Below are 17,599 nucleotides of genomic sequence, written 5' to 3'. Positions count from 1 at the left end.
CTCATCCAGCTCCAAGCCCTGCTGTGTGCAGGTCCCCAACCAGCAGCCCAGGCTGCCCAGAGCCACATCCAGCCTGGCCTCCAATGCCTGCAGGGATGGATGGGGCATCCACAGCCTCCTTGGGCAACCTGTGCCACTGCCTCACCACCCTCTGCCTCCAAAACTTCCTCCTCACATCCAACCCAAACCTCCCCTGGCTCACTTTCAAGCCATTCCCCTTGTCCTGTCACCACCCACCCTCACACACAGCTGTTCCCCCTCCTGTTTAACCGCTCCCTTCAAGCACTGAAGGCCACCATCAGGTCTCCCTGCAGCCTTCTCTCCTCCAAGCCAAACAAGCCCAGTTCCTCAGCCTTTCCTCACAGCAGAGCTGCTCCAGCCCTCTGCTCATCTTAGTAATCATTAGAAATTAGTTGTTATTATAATTAGTAATTAGCTATGCCAAGTTTCAGTTACAAGCATGCTTGTAGAGCATTAAAGTGCTCTGGTCCACACCAGCTTTGACAACTGACTCTCACACCGTGAATTATCTTTAACCTGTGCCTGAACAATGGTCCTCCAGCAACACTGCCAGGCTACATTAAGCAGCACCGTGCTCACCATAAATCACATCACTGTACACTTTGGGATTAGGATGAGTTGCCACTAGCAACAGAAGCAAAAAAAAATAATAATAAATCAATTCTGTCACTATATATAGAGAACTCTGGTAGCCTCAGACACGGGAGTGCTGTCAGCACATTGTCTCAGGAACGAATCAGCAGCCACAGCACTACAACAGCAGCACCTCTCTCTTACATGTGGATCTAACATGGAACAAAGAACCAGAAAGATGCTGATGAGAGCTGATATTTCATTCATCCCCTATGGAAAGAAGGCATGACAAGTCTTTATACCCTTAACTTACAATCAGTGTGAATACTGGGTTTCTAGCTCAAGCATATTTAAAATGATGCTATTTCTTTTTTTTTTTCCTTGAAGTGGGAACTAAGCAAACAAAAGAGAGACAACAGAGACAAATGCAAAGGTATTTTCCTTATGGTTTACCCAGAACGGACTCACCGTTGGTATTCTTTAGTCTATTTAGGGAAAAAAAAAAACCAGACAGGCTACCAGGGGTAGGGCAAGGTGCTTTGATCCCCATTGGCTTCACAGCTCTGGGAAGAAGCCAAGACATCTCATCAGTCAGGCAGCCTCCTTCATCCTGGAGCTGCAAAGTGTTTGGGGAAGACAACGACAACATTCTGCTGCTACCCTCCTCATCTGTCACATCTCAGGAATCCTGACGGTGCCACCCAGCTTCATTACAAATAGTTCCTTTCTGTCTTGATTTTTAAACACAGGCACTTCACAAGGTCACATTTTCTGTACTGCTGACCTAAGCCAAATGCTGCATTTCACTGCAAACAACTACCAAGAGTCACCACACCACTGTTTTCCTTGTAAAGCAATGCTGCACTGTGTGGACAGCTGAAGTGTCCCTGTCATGGTCACAGCAAGTGTTATTTGCTGGACTGCAGGTGAAGAACATGGCAGTAATCAGCAACTAGATAACAAAGAACCCTTGCTAAGAAAAGTCAGCTTTTCACGGTTGATCAAAGCTCAATGTGCTCCTCAACCTGAGGCAGGCTGCTTCAAATCCCCCCAGCTCCAGAACGAAGAGCACATTCCTGTGCTACAGCAGAGCTCTACAGCAATGCCGAGCTGTGCTGCAGGAAGCACGGTGCAATCGGTGGAAGCCCAGGAAATCAGCAGTAGCTTCACCACCACCTCTGATCTCAAGTGCACAGCACACACCTCCACCCCTCCTCACACTCAAACACATGGGCAGGAAGACACCAACCTCAGCCCAGATGGGAAGGATGCACCTAAGAACACATTTGAGAGCGAGTTTATCAGACTTCAGCAACACCCCAGACCATGCTCAAATGCTTTAGGCCGATGTACAGCATGATGCCCACAAGTTGCTACAAAAATGATGATGACCAGCGGGTTGCAGCACCTCTCCTATGAGGAAAGGCTGAGGGAAGTAGGCTTGTTTGGCTTGCAGAAGAAAAAGCTGCAGGGAGACCTGATGGTGGCCTTCAGAGCTGGAAGGGAGCGGATAAACAGGAGGGGGAATGGCTGTGTGTGAGGGTGGGTGGTGACAGGACAAGGGGAATGGCTTGAAAGTGAGCCAGGGGAGGTTTGGGTTGGATGTGAGGAGGAAGTTTTGGAGGCAGAGGGTGGTGAGGCAGTGGCACAGGTTGCCCAAGGAGGATGTGGATGCCCCATCCCTGCAGGCATTCAAGGCCAGGCTGGATGTGGCTCTGGGCAGCCTGGGCTGCTGCTTGGCGACCTGCACACAGCAGGGCTTGGAGCTGGATGAGCGCTGTGCTCCTTTGCAACCCAGGCCGTTCTGTCATTCTGTGAAATGATAAGAATTAGATTTAATTCCCCTGGCATTAGAGGTAATCAGATCACTTGTGTCCCAAGGATGGACAGACACTGGAATATCAACTTGAGCCAGCATGAAAACCCTGAACATTTATGAATGAGAGATGCATGGTAACAAAGACTATGCTCACCTCCCTAGCTGGGACACATGAACTTCAAATGTATAAAGAAACCACAGCATACAAGCACCCTTGTTTTCTAGCAAGTGGTTAGTTCAAAGCAACCATTAAAGCCTGCTTTCACACACATTAGTATAAATATAGTAATCAGGTTTAAAAAAAAACACAAAAAAACCCTTATATCTGAACATCACACGCATCGTTTAAGCTCTGCATAACTTTGATAGACGACAAGTTTTCAGGCAAACACTACTCAGAATCCTGCACACAGCTCATAGGAAGCCTTCTGTGCCTTTCCCACAGTGAGCGCAGGGAAAACACTCAGCTGCCCCAAGGGCACTTCCCACATCTGTCAGGGCAGACAGAGCTGTGAGCCAGAGGACTCGGCACCTCCCAGATCACTGCCCTTCTGAGTCCTTAGCTATTTTTGTGCATTTCAAACGCAAGTGAAGCAGCAGTACAAATCCGTCTTATCCCAACTGCATGGAGAAGCTGCAGGAACTAATTCTTCGTTTCTCTTCTGCTCTCTCTGAGGAATATAGGGAACCACCACAACTCCCACTTAGCAGAACCAAAGAAATCCCTTACACAGAACACTTCAGTATCACAGAATGATAGAATGGCCTGGGTTGCAAAGGAGCACAGCGCTCATCCAGCTCCAAGCCCTGCTGTGTGCAGGTCGCCAACCAGCAGCCCAGGCTGCCCAGAGCCACATCCAGCCTGGCTTCCAATGCCTGCAGGGATGGATGGGGCATCCACAGCCTCCTTGGGCAACCTGTGCCACTGCCTCACCACCCTCTGCCTCCAAAACTTCCTCCTCATATCTAACTTAAAGCAGTACCCAAAAGACATCAATGTGTTTGGTGAATGGAGATCTGAGTGCTCCTTTTAGAGCAAAGAAAAGGTGAGATTGCCCAAATAACCAGAAAGGAAATTAAACCTTGAGCCTTGAATCATTTTGACACTCCTGTCATCTCCAAGAAGGCCTGTCTGCAAATGCATGAATGCTGCCGGCTTCCTGAGCACAACGAGGTGCTCCTGCCTCCCTGCTTCCTTGCTCTGCACCACAGTCATGCAACTTCTGCACCACCACCATCCTGCTTTTTATCAGCGTACAGAGTACATACCCAAACCTTAGAGCAGAGAGCAGCACCATCTCTAAAGGGGCACAGCTGCTGTGCATCAGTTCACATCCACAAGACAGCTCTGGGAAGAGCTCTGTCAGTGGGACGAGCAGCAGCACAGAACGGTGGTGTGGCAGGGAGCAGAACTCCTGCTGGTTATGCACACCAAGGGAGGTGTCCTGGAGGAACTTCTGCTTTTAAAGAGCATCCATGTATGCAGGTATTGCCAGTAGGTATCCCACATATAAGGAGAGACTGAAGGAACTGGGGCTGTTTGGTCAGGAGAAGAGGAGGCTGAGAGGAGACCTTATTGCTCTCTTCTCATTCCAAGGTGACTGCAGCAAGCGGGGCCTCCTCTCATTGGTGACAGGAGGGGAAATGGCCTTAAGTTGTGCCAGGGTAAGTTTAGGTTGGATATCAGGAAAAACTTCACTGCAATGGGCTGCCCAGGGAGGTAGTTGAGTCACCATCCCCAGATGTGTTTGAAAACCTTTTGGATGTGGTGCTCAGGGCTGTGATTTAGCAGAGGGCTGTCAGGGTGGGATGGCTGGGTTGTGGTTGGACTCGATCTTTAAGGTCTTTTCCAACCTGAGCTATTCTACGCTTCCATGGTAAGCTAACTGAAGGTTATCACCTTGCACAAAAGGAACTCATTAAAAAAATAACAGAATAAAAATCAGAGGTCCGGGCTTTGCTGTGATTGCTTTTTAATCAGATGGGCCTCTCCAATTGCTCCTTCACTCTTGGATGGAGCTGAAGACTGAAAGCAATTTCAGTAAAAGAAAAAATGGTGTTCCTGGCTTGGCTCCCCCAGCTCTGCAAACATAGAGAAACTGCAGCAGGTCCTGCACAGAACACCTGAACGCCTTACCTGCCCACTGTGTGGACTGCCAGCATTAAGAACAGCAGAAGAGTGAGAAGATAAAGAGGAGAATGAGAAGTAGAACCTGTTTCTGTTAGGTGTTGGCAGGCAGCTCTATTTCCCTGTCTGCTTATTTAGCCAACCAAGATCACATAGAGCTAATGAGAAACAACCACACAAAAGCAACATGAAAGCAAACTCCATGAACAGCAAACACATTCCAGTCACACATGAGGCCACTGCCATCTCTTTTACACCAGTGGCAACACAGCTGAAAACAAGCACAGCACCCAGAGCTGAGGCAGGCTAAAAGCAGACTGGGCAGGCAGCAGGAGAAGCAGCAACTGGAAGCTACAGCTTTGATGCTGCTGCTGCCTGACAGCACCCCTCTGCCTCCAAACTCTGCTCTGCTCTCTCTTTCTCTCTCCTGTCTCTGCCTATTTTCAGGGGGAAAAACAGACAGATTGATTTTTAGATCAAACACAGAAAGTCAGCAGCCTGGCACGTGGTAATGCTTCAAGGTGGGGAGCCATCATTACTTCAAGGGAAGACGACTGCTCAAGAGCCACGGTGATGTGGCACTGAGGGCCATGAGGGCACGGTGGGGATCTTGGAAGTTTTAGAGGCAGAGGGTGGTGAGGCAGTGGCACAGGTTGCCCAAGGAGGCTGTGGATGCCCCATCCCTGCAGGCATTCAAGGCCAGGCTGGATGTGGCTCTGGGCAGCCTGGGCTGCTGGCTGGCGACCTGCACACAGCAGGGCTTGGAGCTGGATGAGCATTGAGCTCCTTTGTAGCCCAGGCCATTCTGCCATTCTATGATTAACACAGCACCAGTTCCCCCGGCAGCTGCACATCTCCACCTCCACCTGGGGATGTCTAAAGTAACTCCAAAAGGAAAGACGATGCTGGCACAGAGGGGAGGAGAAGAAAGAAAATGTTTACAGCCACATGAGCTGGATGAAAAGGATGGAGAGTCCTGTATCAACAACCTCAATGGCCCGAGCCACAGCAGGCACTGTTTACAGAGCCTTTGTGTAGGTTATGCTGGAGAGGCTGAAAGCACTGTCTGCAAAAAATGCTGAAAGCATTATTGGCAGAGGATGCAAAACCTGCAAAATAAACCTTTTCCCACCAAACAAGATGAAACAAATAAAACAAAACACCATAGGAAATTAAGCTAGGCTACACTGATGTGTCTGGAATGATAAGAATGCTTTTCCTCTTCCCAGCAGAGTTTTATCGTGACGCTGGCAGGACATCCTGGACACCTCCAATTCCCCCTGCACGGGGCTTCAGAAGTAAGAGCCTGGATTAAAAGCACTTAGATGCTCAAAAGAAAGCTCTCCTTACAGGATTTGGTCCAGCAGAGGTGTTTGTTCCTTCAAAATTGCCTGTGCTGTACATCCATAGAATCACAGAATGGTTTCGGTTGAAGGGAGCTCAAGGATCACGAAGCTCCAACCCCCCACCAGTGCAGGGCCACCAACCTCCCCATCTCACAGCAGCCCAGGCTGCCCAGGGCCCCATCCAACCTGGCCTCCAACACCTCCACGGATGGACGGGGCATCACAGCCTCTCTGGGCAGCTGTTCCAGCACCTCACCACTCTCTCTCTAAACAACTTCCCCCTGACATCCAACCTCCAGCTGCCCTCCCTCAACTCCAAACCATTTCCCCTTGTCCTGCTGCCATCTCCCCTTTCACAGAGCTGACTCCCCTCCTGTCTGCAGGCTCCCTTCAGGCACTGCAGGCTGCACTGAGGTCACCCCGCAGCTTCTCTTCTCCATTCTCAACAAGCCCAGCTCCCTCAGCCTGTCTTTGTAGGGAGGTGCTGCAGCCCTCTGCTCATCTTTGTGGCTCCTCTCCAGCAGCTCCCTGTCTTTCTTGTACTGGGGGCTCCAGCCCTGGACGCAGTGCTGCAGATGGGGCCTCACAAGAGCAGAGCAGAGAGGGACAATTACCTCCCTGTCCCTGCTGGCCACCCCTCTGCTGATGGAGCCCAGGATCCCATTTGCTTTCTGAGCTGCAGGAGCACTGCTGGCTCATGTTCAGTTTTTCATCCACCAGGACCCCCAGGTCCTTCTCTGCAGGGCTGCTCTCAAGCACCACTCCTTCCAGTCTGTATAAATGCCTGGGATTCCTCCAGCCCAAGTGCAAAACTCTGCACTTTGCTGTGTTGAACCTCATCAGGTTCACTCAGGTCCACCTTTCCAGCCTGTTGAGGTCCCTCTGAATGGCATCTTTTCCTTCCACCGTGCCAACCGCAGACTCAGCTTGGTGTCATCAGCAAAGGGTGCACTCAATTCCATCATCGATGTCATTGATCAAGTTGTTAAAGAGCACTGGTCCCAAGACAGACCCCCAGGGGATGCTGAGTAACTTTGCACAACTGCCTCATCTCTGTGGTGCAGTGTGTAAGCAATAATCAGTGAAGCTAAGCATGTCTCCTGGACTCTTTAGCATGATAGGGCAAGGGGAAATGGGTTTCCAGCTACAAGAGAGGAGGTTTAGATTGGATATAAGGAAGTAGTTGTTTACATTAAGGGCACAGGTTATCCAGACAGGTGGTGGTGGCCCATCCCTGCAGGCACCCGAGGTCAGGGGATGGGCTGTGAGCACTGATGGAGCTGTGGGTGTTCATTACAGGGTGGGACCAGGGTTCCTTCTAACTCAAACCTGGAGAAGAGAAGCTGCAGGATGACCTCAGTGCAGCCTGCCAGGACTTAAAGGGAGCCTACAGACAGGAGGGGAGTCAGCTCTGTGAAAGGGGAGATGGCAGCAGGACAAGGGGAAATGGTTTGGAGTTGAGGGAGGGCAGCTGGAGGTTGGATGTCAGGGGGAAGTTGTTTAGAGAGAGAGTGGTGAGGTGCTGGAACAGCTGCCCAGAGAGGCTGTGATGCCCCGTCCATCCCTGCAGGTGTTGGAGGCCAGGTTGGATGGGGCCCTGGGCAGCCTGGGCTGCTGTGAGATGGGGAGGTTGGTGGCCCTGCATTGGTGGGGGGTTGGAGCTTCGTGATCCTTGTGCTCCCTTCCAACCCAAACCATTCTGTGATTCTGTTACAACTGCTGCTCTGCTAGAGCTGTGCTGAGTAACGCCGTGGGGAAAGCCTCTTCTTATGATCTTCCAGGTCACATGCACCCCAAGGCACAGAGCTCACCACTAAGGCAAGCTAGAGCTGTCCTGAAAGCCAAACCCAGAAGCCAGAAAGGGGAACAAATGTATTCGTTTTCTTTCTGACGGACATAAGAAATGAACTGCAGCTTTTTGAGAGTGCTGCTTTTGTTCCAAAAAAACAATCACCAAAAATAAACCTCCATCAGCTGCAAAGCCACTCAGAAATACTGAGACAGGAGATCTACTATATTTTATATGCCTGGGATTAAAAGAAATAAAAATAGGAACGTGGTCCATTTCTCAATTTCACTGTGCCAAGACAGCCACAGTGTAATGATTCAAGCCTATGTTTATACTGAAACCTATTTTTTTTAACTGAAAACTTGGACTTCCACACCCAGTAGGCAACATTTTTTAAGCGCATTCCAAGCTTCCCTCAAACAGTTCCAGTCAAAACATCACCAGATTTTAATGCCGTCAAGAATGCGAGCATCTCATTAAAGGACTGCCTAATTATAGGTAACGTGCCCAGACCACAGATTCTGTGGCATCGTTACACAGAACGGCATTCAGAAGTAACACTACCAACTTTTGAGAGAAGTTCTGAGACCTCTGCAGCGTGTTACAGCACAGCAGCAGAGAATTATGCTGCCTGTCTTCAAGTAATTAAGAGCTTGGAATTAAAGCTCGCGGTGCTCCAGCAGTCACTGGCAGTGAGGAAGAGCAGCTCGAGAGGAAAGAAATGCCATCAACTCTTGAGAAAACAGCAAGATTTAAAGGGGAAAAAAAAGCTTGTAGGTCAAGCAGTTCAAGGAAAGCCTTTTCAAGAGGGACAAACCCAGTGTAATGGAACACATACAGCTTTCCTGAGCTTTCCCCCTCTGTAAGGCTGCAGAATTGAGAACCTGCAGAGGGAAACACTGCTCCTGGTCAAATAGAGCCAGGAACACCAGGAACATCACAGCTGCTGAGAGGAGCAAAGGACTTTGGAAAAGGAAAGGTGATGATGAAGGACAAATTTCTGAGCGGGTGTAAAGGAAAAAAAAAAGATGATGTTGTTATGGAAAGCCCTCCCAGCTGCTTCAGAGCTGATCAGGAATTAGAAAACCCATGATGAGATTCCCCCTAACCAGAGGCAAACCTCTCGGGAGCCCAAGACAGGCTCCAGCAACATCCAAGTGAGCAGCACTCCCTGCAGCTGGGACCTGGAAGGATGAGAAGAGAAGGAAATCCTCACCCTGCCTCAGGACAGGAAAAGCAAAGCACTCTCCTGACTTTCCAGAATCTCTTATGGGATCCTAACATACATGAATATCCATGCACATACATATATATTCCTCATCTCCAGTCACTTAACATTTAGCAGCACCACCCCTGCTCTGACGAGGCTGCTCCCCAGCACAGGACACTGAGCTGTAGGTGCCACGTTAGATTTGCTGTATTTCAAACCAGAACCACTGTTAGCTTCTACTTCAGTAAACTGACTCCCAGCCAGCACTGCCATAAACCTTATCACAAACCTGCTGATGGCAGTGCAATCACAGACCTGCAGCCACGTTCCACTGGAGAGTGCAAAGTATATCCACAGCAAAAGGTTACGTGCACTTGATGAAGCTGAGATACTCCAGTACATAAAATGGCCTGTTAGGAGCACAAGGAGCTAACTAGAAATATTCTTTCATACCTCTTTTTCTTTTTTCAATGTACTCTGCTCACTTGGGCTCATTGCGACAGGCACGAGACAGGAGATGTTGAAGCACACGGAATGGTTTTAAACTAAAGGATTTAGTTTAAGGGTTTGAAACTAAGGAATGAAGGGGAATGGTTTAAATAGTTTTAAACTAAGACAAGGGAGGTTAAGATTGGATATGGAGCAGCTCTGCTGTGAGGAAAGGCTGAGGGAACTGGGCTTGTTGAGCTTGGAGAAGAGAAGGCTGCAGGGAGACCTCATGGTGGCCTTCAGTGCTTGAAGGGAGCGGATAAACAGGAGGGGGAACAGCTGTGTGTGAGGGTGGGTGGTGACAGGACAAGGGGAATGGCTTGAAAGTGAGCCAGGGGAGGTTTGGGTTGGATGTGAGGAGGAAGTTTTGGAGGCAGAGGGTGGTGAGGCAGTGGCACAGGTTGCCCAAGGAGGCTGTGGATGCCCCATCCATCCCTGCAGGCATTCAAGGCCAGGCTGGATGTGGCTCTGGGCAGCCTGGGCTGCTGGTTGGCGACCTGCACACAGCAGGGTGTTGGAACTTTGAGGTCCTTTTCAACCCAGGCCATTCTGTCCTTCTATGACTGACCACACCGCTGTTCCGTCTCAGCCAGAAGGCACGCAGTCTTTCCATCTGCTTTGAACACGTGTGCAGTCAACTGACTCCAAGCGATGAAGCAACATAGGATCAGCACATCCAGACTGCAGAAAGTTGGATAAGACTCAAAGCAGGTGGCCCTTCCAGCTCTGTGATTCCTAAGGCTGCAGCCCTGCCTTCTGCTGAAGCCCCAGGGTGCAGATTTACCTCCAACCACCAATGGGCAGAAGAGCAGGGGAGGGAGCTGAGTGCCTTCACCCACCTGGCTGCCCCAGCATGGGAACCCACAGAGCGACAGCACGAGGAGCTGGCAAACAGGGCTGGCACTGCAGAGGCAACGCAGGCTTCAGCACGGATTGAACCTGCACCATAACCACTGGCAAAGCATGAAAGCAAAGCAATGATTTAAAAGAAAAAAACATTTTATGACTACAATTGCAAAACCTGTAAAGGCACACGAAGTTGCCTGGAAAATGAGGCACTGAGATAACATGCAAGGTAAAAGCTGCTATCAGCTAAACAGCTATTGGGATCATAGACAGCACAGATTACAGAAATATCAACTGGAATCCCAGCATGGATCAGGTAGAGCTCTTTACAGCTGTGCAGACACACAAAAGCTATGCCTACATCTTGGCAGACTAAGGGCAGTTTCACACCACTGCACACGACTCCTTGACTACCACCCACCAAAAAAACACCATGTTTCAAACCAGAATAAGGCATTGGAGAACCACCAGCACCTCTGATACAAACCCAGCCACTCCTAACCCAGAGCAAAGCACCTGCAGCCAGGGAGAAGCTCTGAAGGACGCGTGCATCTGGAAGGCAAACTGCAACTGAAACAGAAGAGACAGACAGCACCCTTCTAGCAACACCAGCACAGATCCACTACATGAAAGGACACGATGGCTTCAATGAGCTACAGAAGATGCCTTGCCTAGAGCTGTGCCAACTGAATCACTTGCTCCACCAATCCCCCAGTCACCGAGCATGAAGAAATGTTAACACGAAGAGCCAAACGGAGACGATAAACACAAAGATATTTTTAAACCTACTTGCTAATAGACTTCAAACACACATTTTTCATTATAGCCTTGTCAGGTCATAAAAAGATATTCCAGCTTTGCTGCTACTAAGCTGTCACAGAGAAGGGAAAACGCAGAGCAGTTTGTAAGGCTGCAAAGATCTTACAATTGTTATGCATCTTACAATCTTACATTGTGTCAGAAGTTGTCCGACCCCAAGCAAAGCTCTCAGCTCAACTACCTGCACGTAGCTCTGCTGAGTTCTAAGCATGCTCTCTGTAAGCAAAACACACTGCCTTTCTTCTCAGCCTCTCTGACCTGAAGCTACATTCTTGGCATGCTAAACTCTGTACTATCAGTGAAAAAAAGACATATTTTAGATGTAATTAAGCACGGTGGTTTGGTGTATGTACAGCCCTAAGGAGATCTGCAGAGGGGTGGAGAGAAGCCAGTTACACCTGTTTGCCTCAGCCTCGACTGAGAAGAATCCCATTGGGATTCTTCATCCTCTCCAAACGACACAGTTTAAACCTTCCCACTGTAAACACTGAAAGCTGTGCTCAGTTTTGGAAAAAATATCAAAGCTACTGGAATGAAAAGTATGTTTATGATCTGGTTTGCTGCCAAAAGTCATCTGCCTCTCCTACAGCAGACAATGGGCGCGTTGCAGCACAACTCACGAGAGAACTCTGTCATCTCTTCCTCACATCCCTTCTGCATTACAGACATTTGAAGTTTTAGACAAAACCAGACTGAAATGATATTAAGAATGTAATTAAGAGCATTAAAGCCCAGATAAGTGCTTTGGTTTATAAACACTGCTGGCATATATATACCAGCATATACAAACCAGCATTTCTCAGCAAGCATTCCTAAGCCAGACCTCTGCTGTCCCCTCCATTCCCATTCTCTGCTGGTTGAACAACTCCTGGAGGTTTCACATCCACATCCCACCACGTGGCTCCACGTTTTACATGCAAATCCACACAGTGATACTGCAAACACAGACTGACAGTAACAAGGATGCTGAACAGACCGTGCCTGTTTACTGATCATCTTAATGAATTAAATAATCCCGTCTCTTAATCCATAACATCAACATTTACAAATTAAATTAACATTAAAAATTAAGTTATAATAAAAATAAAACATTCTGAGCCAATGTTTCCATGTGTTTCGCTGTTACAGAACCCACAATGCTGAGGATGCCTCTCAGCAGGAAAGCAGCCTGAAGGAATTACAAACACCTGAGAAACAGGGGGAAAAAAAGAGGAGAAAAGCAGCAGCTCCACTGCTGAATGCCAGAAGGAAGAACCACTCTGACAATTGGTTCTCTCCAAACAGAGCAACCAATCCCCTACAGAACATCAGGCACCCACTGCCACCTCTTCTGTGAATAGGAACATTTTATGTTAAAGGATGAAAGAATGACAGAATGGCCTGGGTTGCAAAGGAGCACAGCGCTCATCCAGCTCCAAGCCCTGCTGTGTGCAGGTCGCCAACCAGCAGCCCAGGCTGCCCAGAGCCACATCCAGCCTGGCCTCCAATGCCTGCAGGGATGGATGGGGCATCCACAGCCTCCTTGGGCAACCTGTGCCACTGCCTCACCACCCTCTGCCTCCAAAACTTCCTCCTCACATCCAACCCAAACCTCCCCTGGCTCACTTTCAAGCCATTCCCCTTGTCCTGTCACCACCCACCCTCACACACAGCCGTTCCCCCTCCTGTTTATCCGCTCCCTTCAAGCACTGAAGGCCACCATGAGGTCTCCCTGCAGCTTTTTCTTCTGCAAGCCAAACAAGCCCAGTTCCCTCAGCCTTTCCTCACACAGAGCTGCTCCAGCCCTCTGCTCATCTCAGTGCCCTCCTCTGGACCTGCTCCCAGAGCTCCATGCCATTCCCGTGCAAAAGCAACACAGAATTGATAGCATGTAGGTTTTCCCTACTGATTTTAAATTATAAATGCAAATATTTTCTTGTTTCTGGTTAAAAAAAAGAACAAAACAACCAACAACAACAACAAACCCCCACACCAAACTATTTAAAAGTGCTGCTCAAAGCTCTTCCCACTGATGTAAATCATCAGTGGTTTTAAAAGATCTGTAATAATTTTAACAGCCTCTTACAAGCAGTAAATCAAACTCTCCATCTATTATACAGAGAAATACTGCTGAAAAGCCCGAAGTTTTCTGTGTGTTGTTTGGGAGTTGTTTTTTTTTAAACACTTCCCCCATTGAAGAGAAGAAAAAAGCGTTTGCATTGTGTTAGCTGCAGTTATAATTTCCAGCTGTGTCAGAACTTTAACAGCCTGAAAGCAGGAAATCCAAAGAGGAAATTCCATCGTCAGTTCCTGAAGTTTTGTAACTCAAACGTTCTTCCAAAAACTGGATCCTAAAGGAATTCTGGAAATGCTCTCTGTAACCTTACCTGATATCCTCAAGTAGCTCACATTCTGCCTGATGCTTGGCCTGCAGCTTTGTCATCTGCTCCAACTGGATGTTTTTCAGCTCCTGTGTAACTTTCACCTACGAACAAACACAGACCACGTATATTTTTGGTAAAGTTTAAGCCAAATCTCGACAAAAACAAACATAATTCCTTTCCCTCGTTTGTTTTGAAACGACTCATTGCAGTGGAAAGTTGGGACGCAGCACTAAGAACTCAGTTTTCCCCTCAGCAGCGTTAATAAAAGCTGAATTCAGTGCCTGTGCAGGCTGACATCACACGCAGTGAGGCTCCCAAACTTATGCCCAAACATCAAGGAAAGTGCCATTTTATTTCTAAAGGCAGAAGGATGGTTTGTGTGCGACAAAGGACCTCCACCAGGGAGAAAAGCTTGGAAAGAAGTGGGTCAAGAAGGTAAAAATTGGCAGCTCGGAGGCATTCAGAGCACTTAAGTTGTCCCACAGTTGCTGTCACCTTAAGACAGCTCCAACACAGGATGACAGCATGGCCTGGGTTGCAAAGGAGCTCAATGCTCATCCAGTTCCAACCCCTGCTGTGTGCAGGTCGCCAACAGTCAGACCTGGCTGCCCAGAGCCACATCCAGCCTGGCCTTGAACATCAGGCTGTTCCTCAGCTGAGCAGCAGAAGGGCTCCCTCTGAAAGGCTTCAGGAGGTTGGGCTTAGGTGCGATTTTCCTCTGATCCCTGTGATCATTCAGCTCCATTTCAATCCTTTGGGAGCCTCCCCAGCAACCAGCACTGTGGCACGGGGAGCAGGGATGGCTCTGGAAGGGGGTGTTTGCTCTGTTTTCATAGGGCTCTCTGACCTGCTTGTGACCACAGGCAATCTGTCAGGCTGAAAAGTGATCAGCAGATCAATGTAGACATCGTGCACTCATAGGACAGAATGCCCAACCCAATGGGCACGGAGACACAACTCCAATTCCTTCATCAGCCAGGAGGAGGAAAAAACATCTCCATCTCATCAATTAGCAAAAGCCCCCTCAATCCTAACACTGAAACAATCCCCAGCAACAAGGACCCTTTAATCACGTTATGCTGACAAGTTTTGCACAAGAGCGCCCACAAGACACGACAAAAAATGAAGGACAGCCCATGCACGGCTTTAAGCAGAAAAAGGGTCTATTTTTAATGTGAACTTCAACATTTCTCATCTGTATGTGAAAGAAATCAGCTCAAAATACATCAACCTACACGAGATGACCCACGTAATGGAAATAGACTCAAGTGCCATCATGTCAGCAAAGAACGACACGCACGTTGTTATCGATCGGAAGCCAAACACAAACTAAAATAGCAGTAAGATCTGCTCTGCTTTGGTGAAATGGGAGTGAAGAGGCAGGAAGGAACAGAGCTACAACAGGAGGCTTCAGCCTGCATCCCCTCGCAGCCCGCATGCAGCACAGCCCTGCAATCCCACCTCCGCACCCATCCATCTCTGCATCACACAGGAGACCTTGGAGATCCACGGTGAGCAGCAGCAGCCTGACTGCATCTCAGCAGACAGAGATGCAAAGGGCACACGTGGATCTCAGACTGCCCTCCGCCACCCCCAGGAACCAGCATCTGAACCAGCATCTCCCTGCCCCACAGCCACCTTGGCGGGTCCGGCTCCCCTTTTATATAGCAAAGCCCCAGGGTGCAGCCTTCCAAACATCAAAGAAACCCATCCCCACACGGCAGCACAGGGCTCAAGACTTTGTTACAGCTCACATCTGCCACGCAGCAACCTGCCTGCACCAGGAGCAGCCTTTTCCCAAACCCAAAGCCTCAGTGCAGCCAGCCCAGCGGCATCGGTGCCCACCCCCTCCAGCACCCAGTGCAGAGCTCTGCTCCCAGCCCTTCCCTGTGCCTTGATGCCTGCAGACCTCACCTCTGAGACCCCCAGCCCCAATTTACCAATGCTCTCCCCCCACCTCTGCAGGCATTCAAGGCCAGGCTGGACGTGGCTCTGGGCAGCCTGGTCTGCTGGTTGGTGACCCTGCACATAGCAGGGGGTTGGAACTGGATGAGCATTGTGCAACCCAGGCCGTTCTATCATTCTATGATTCTAAATCCCACTCAGCACAAATACTCCCATTCTGTGACCACCCTGCACCCAAACACAACCCCAAATCTCACTCAGCCCCACTGCCCTCCCCCCCCCCCCCCCCCAAACCTGCCCTGAATGCCCTTCAACACCAAGCAGACCTCCAACTCCTCATCACTACTCCCGACCCAAGCACTCAAATCCCAGCCAGGACCCTCCACCCCACCCCAAAACCAGCCTTAAATCCCACTCACCTCCACCACCCTCACCCCAACACAGCCTCACACTGCACCCCCCCGCCCCCCTCCTCCAAACACCGCCTCAAATCCCAGCCAGGATCCCCCCATACACCCAAACCAGCCCCAAATCCCACTCAGCCCTGGTGCCCTCCCTCAACCTACCCTGAATGCCCTTCAGCTCCAAGCAGAGCCCCAAATTCCCATCACTCCCGCCGTTCCCCACCCAAACACTGCCTCAAATCCCAGGACCCCCCCCCAGCCCACCCCAAACAAGCCTTAAATCCCACACAGCTCCACCACCCTCACCCCAACACAGCCTCACACTGCACCCCCCCTCCAAACACCGCCTCAAATCCCAGCCAGGATCCCCCCATACACCCAAACCAGCCCCAAATCGCACTCAGCCCACCCTGAATGCCCTTCAACACCAAGCAGAGCCCCAAATTCCCATCACTACCCACCCCCCTAAACACTGCCTCAAATCCCAGTCAGGACCCCCCCCCCCCCCCCCCCGACCCCAACCCAGCCCCGAATCCCACTTGGCTCCACCACCCTCACCCCAACACAGCCTCAAACCCCTCTCAGCCCCACCGCTCCCCTACCTCACGACCCCCCCACCGATCCCCACCCAGCCCCACATCCCTCAGTCCTTCCGAGACCCCTCCTACCCCCCAACCCCACTCAGCCCCACAGCCCCTCCACAACCCGAACAGAACCTCAAACGCCACTCACCCTCAGCCGCCACCCCCCCCCCGCCCCCCCCCGCCCAACCACCGCCTCAATCCCACCCAGGACCCCCCCAGACCCCCCCCCCAAACCCCACTCGGCCCCACCGCCCCAACACGGCCCCACATCCCACACGGCCCCACAACCAACCCCCCTTGAAGGCGGGCCCTCACCTTCCTCGGCGGGGGCTGCATGGTGCTGCGCGGGGTCTCCACATCAATTCCCCCCCCCGGCAGCAGGACGCGACCCCCGCTGCAGGAGGAGGAGCGGGAGGAGGCGGCGAGGAGCGGGCGGCCGCCGTTTGCCTCCCGCTTCGGGCTGAGAGAACGAGGCGAAGGGAGGGGAACGCGGCCGCCTCTCTCTCTCTCACGGTTCCGAACGGGCGGAGAGCGGCGTCCCGAGCCGCGGCCCTGAGGAGCGGGGAGGGGAGGGAGGCGGGGCCCGGCGGGGCGGGAGGCGGCGGAGCGCGGCTCTGGAGCGCCGCGCTGAGGGGAGAGAGATGGCGGGAGCGCGGCCCGCCACAGAGGGAGCAGGCGAGAGGAGGCCGCCGGGTTGCCTAGAGCGGTCATCATAGAGATGGAGGAGCAGAGAGGCGGCGTGGGCGCGGTACTTGGTGAGTGCGCCGCCATGCGGCTGGGAGGGGTGTTCTGGGAGGGGGTGCGTGGGGGTGTATGGGGTGCAAAGGGGGGGGGTAGAGAAGGGGTGCATAGAGGGTATATAAGGGATGCATAGGGGTGCATAGGGGGTGCATAAGAGGTGCCTAGGGGATGCATAGCAGTATATAACGGGTGCATAGGGGACGCATAGGGGGTGTATGAGGGGTATATAAGGGGTGCATATAAGGGGTACACAGGGGGAATATAAGGGGTGCATAGGGGATGCCTTGGGGACGCATAGGGGGATATGAGGAGTATATAAGGGGTGCATATAAGGGGTACATATAAGCAGTGCATATAAGGGCTGCATAGGGTGTGTATAAGGGTTGCATAAGGGTGCATAGGATGTGTGTAAGGGGTGCATAGGGGATGCATAGGAGGTATATAAGGAGTACATAGAGAGCATATAAGGGGTGCATAGGGGTGTATAAGGGGTGCACAGGGAATATATAAGGGATGCGTATAAGGGGTCTGTAGGGGATGCATAGGGAAGGCATGAGGGGTG

General features: G+C 50.8%; 1 protein-coding gene across 2 annotated transcripts in view; it reads right to left on the bottom strand.

Annotated features, from left to right (window-relative positions):
- Positions 1-16,869, bottom strand: part of FCHSD2 (FCH and double SH3 domains 2) — a 124,984-nt gene extending 108,115 nt beyond the window's left edge. For both annotated transcript variants that reach the window (XM_048950340.1, XM_048950349.1), the window contains exons 1-2: positions 16,612-16,869; positions 13,407-13,504 (exon numbers count right to left, since the gene is read on the bottom strand). In XM_048950340.1, the coding sequence (XP_048806297.1) occupies positions 13,407-13,504; positions 16,612-16,632 (119 nt within the window). In that variant the 5' untranslated portion in view covers positions 16,633-16,869. The remainder of the gene's footprint in view (positions 1-13,406; positions 13,505-16,611) is intronic.
- Positions 16,870-17,599: the final 730 nt, after the last annotated feature.

Source organism: Lagopus muta, chromosome 1 (genome assembly GCF_023343835.1).
Source record: "Lagopus muta isolate bLagMut1 chromosome 1, bLagMut1 primary, whole genome shotgun sequence".
NCBI classification, from domain to species: Eukaryota; Metazoa; Chordata; class Aves; order Galliformes; family Phasianidae; genus Lagopus; species Lagopus muta.
This window is presented reverse-complemented; position numbering and strand designations above follow the sequence as displayed.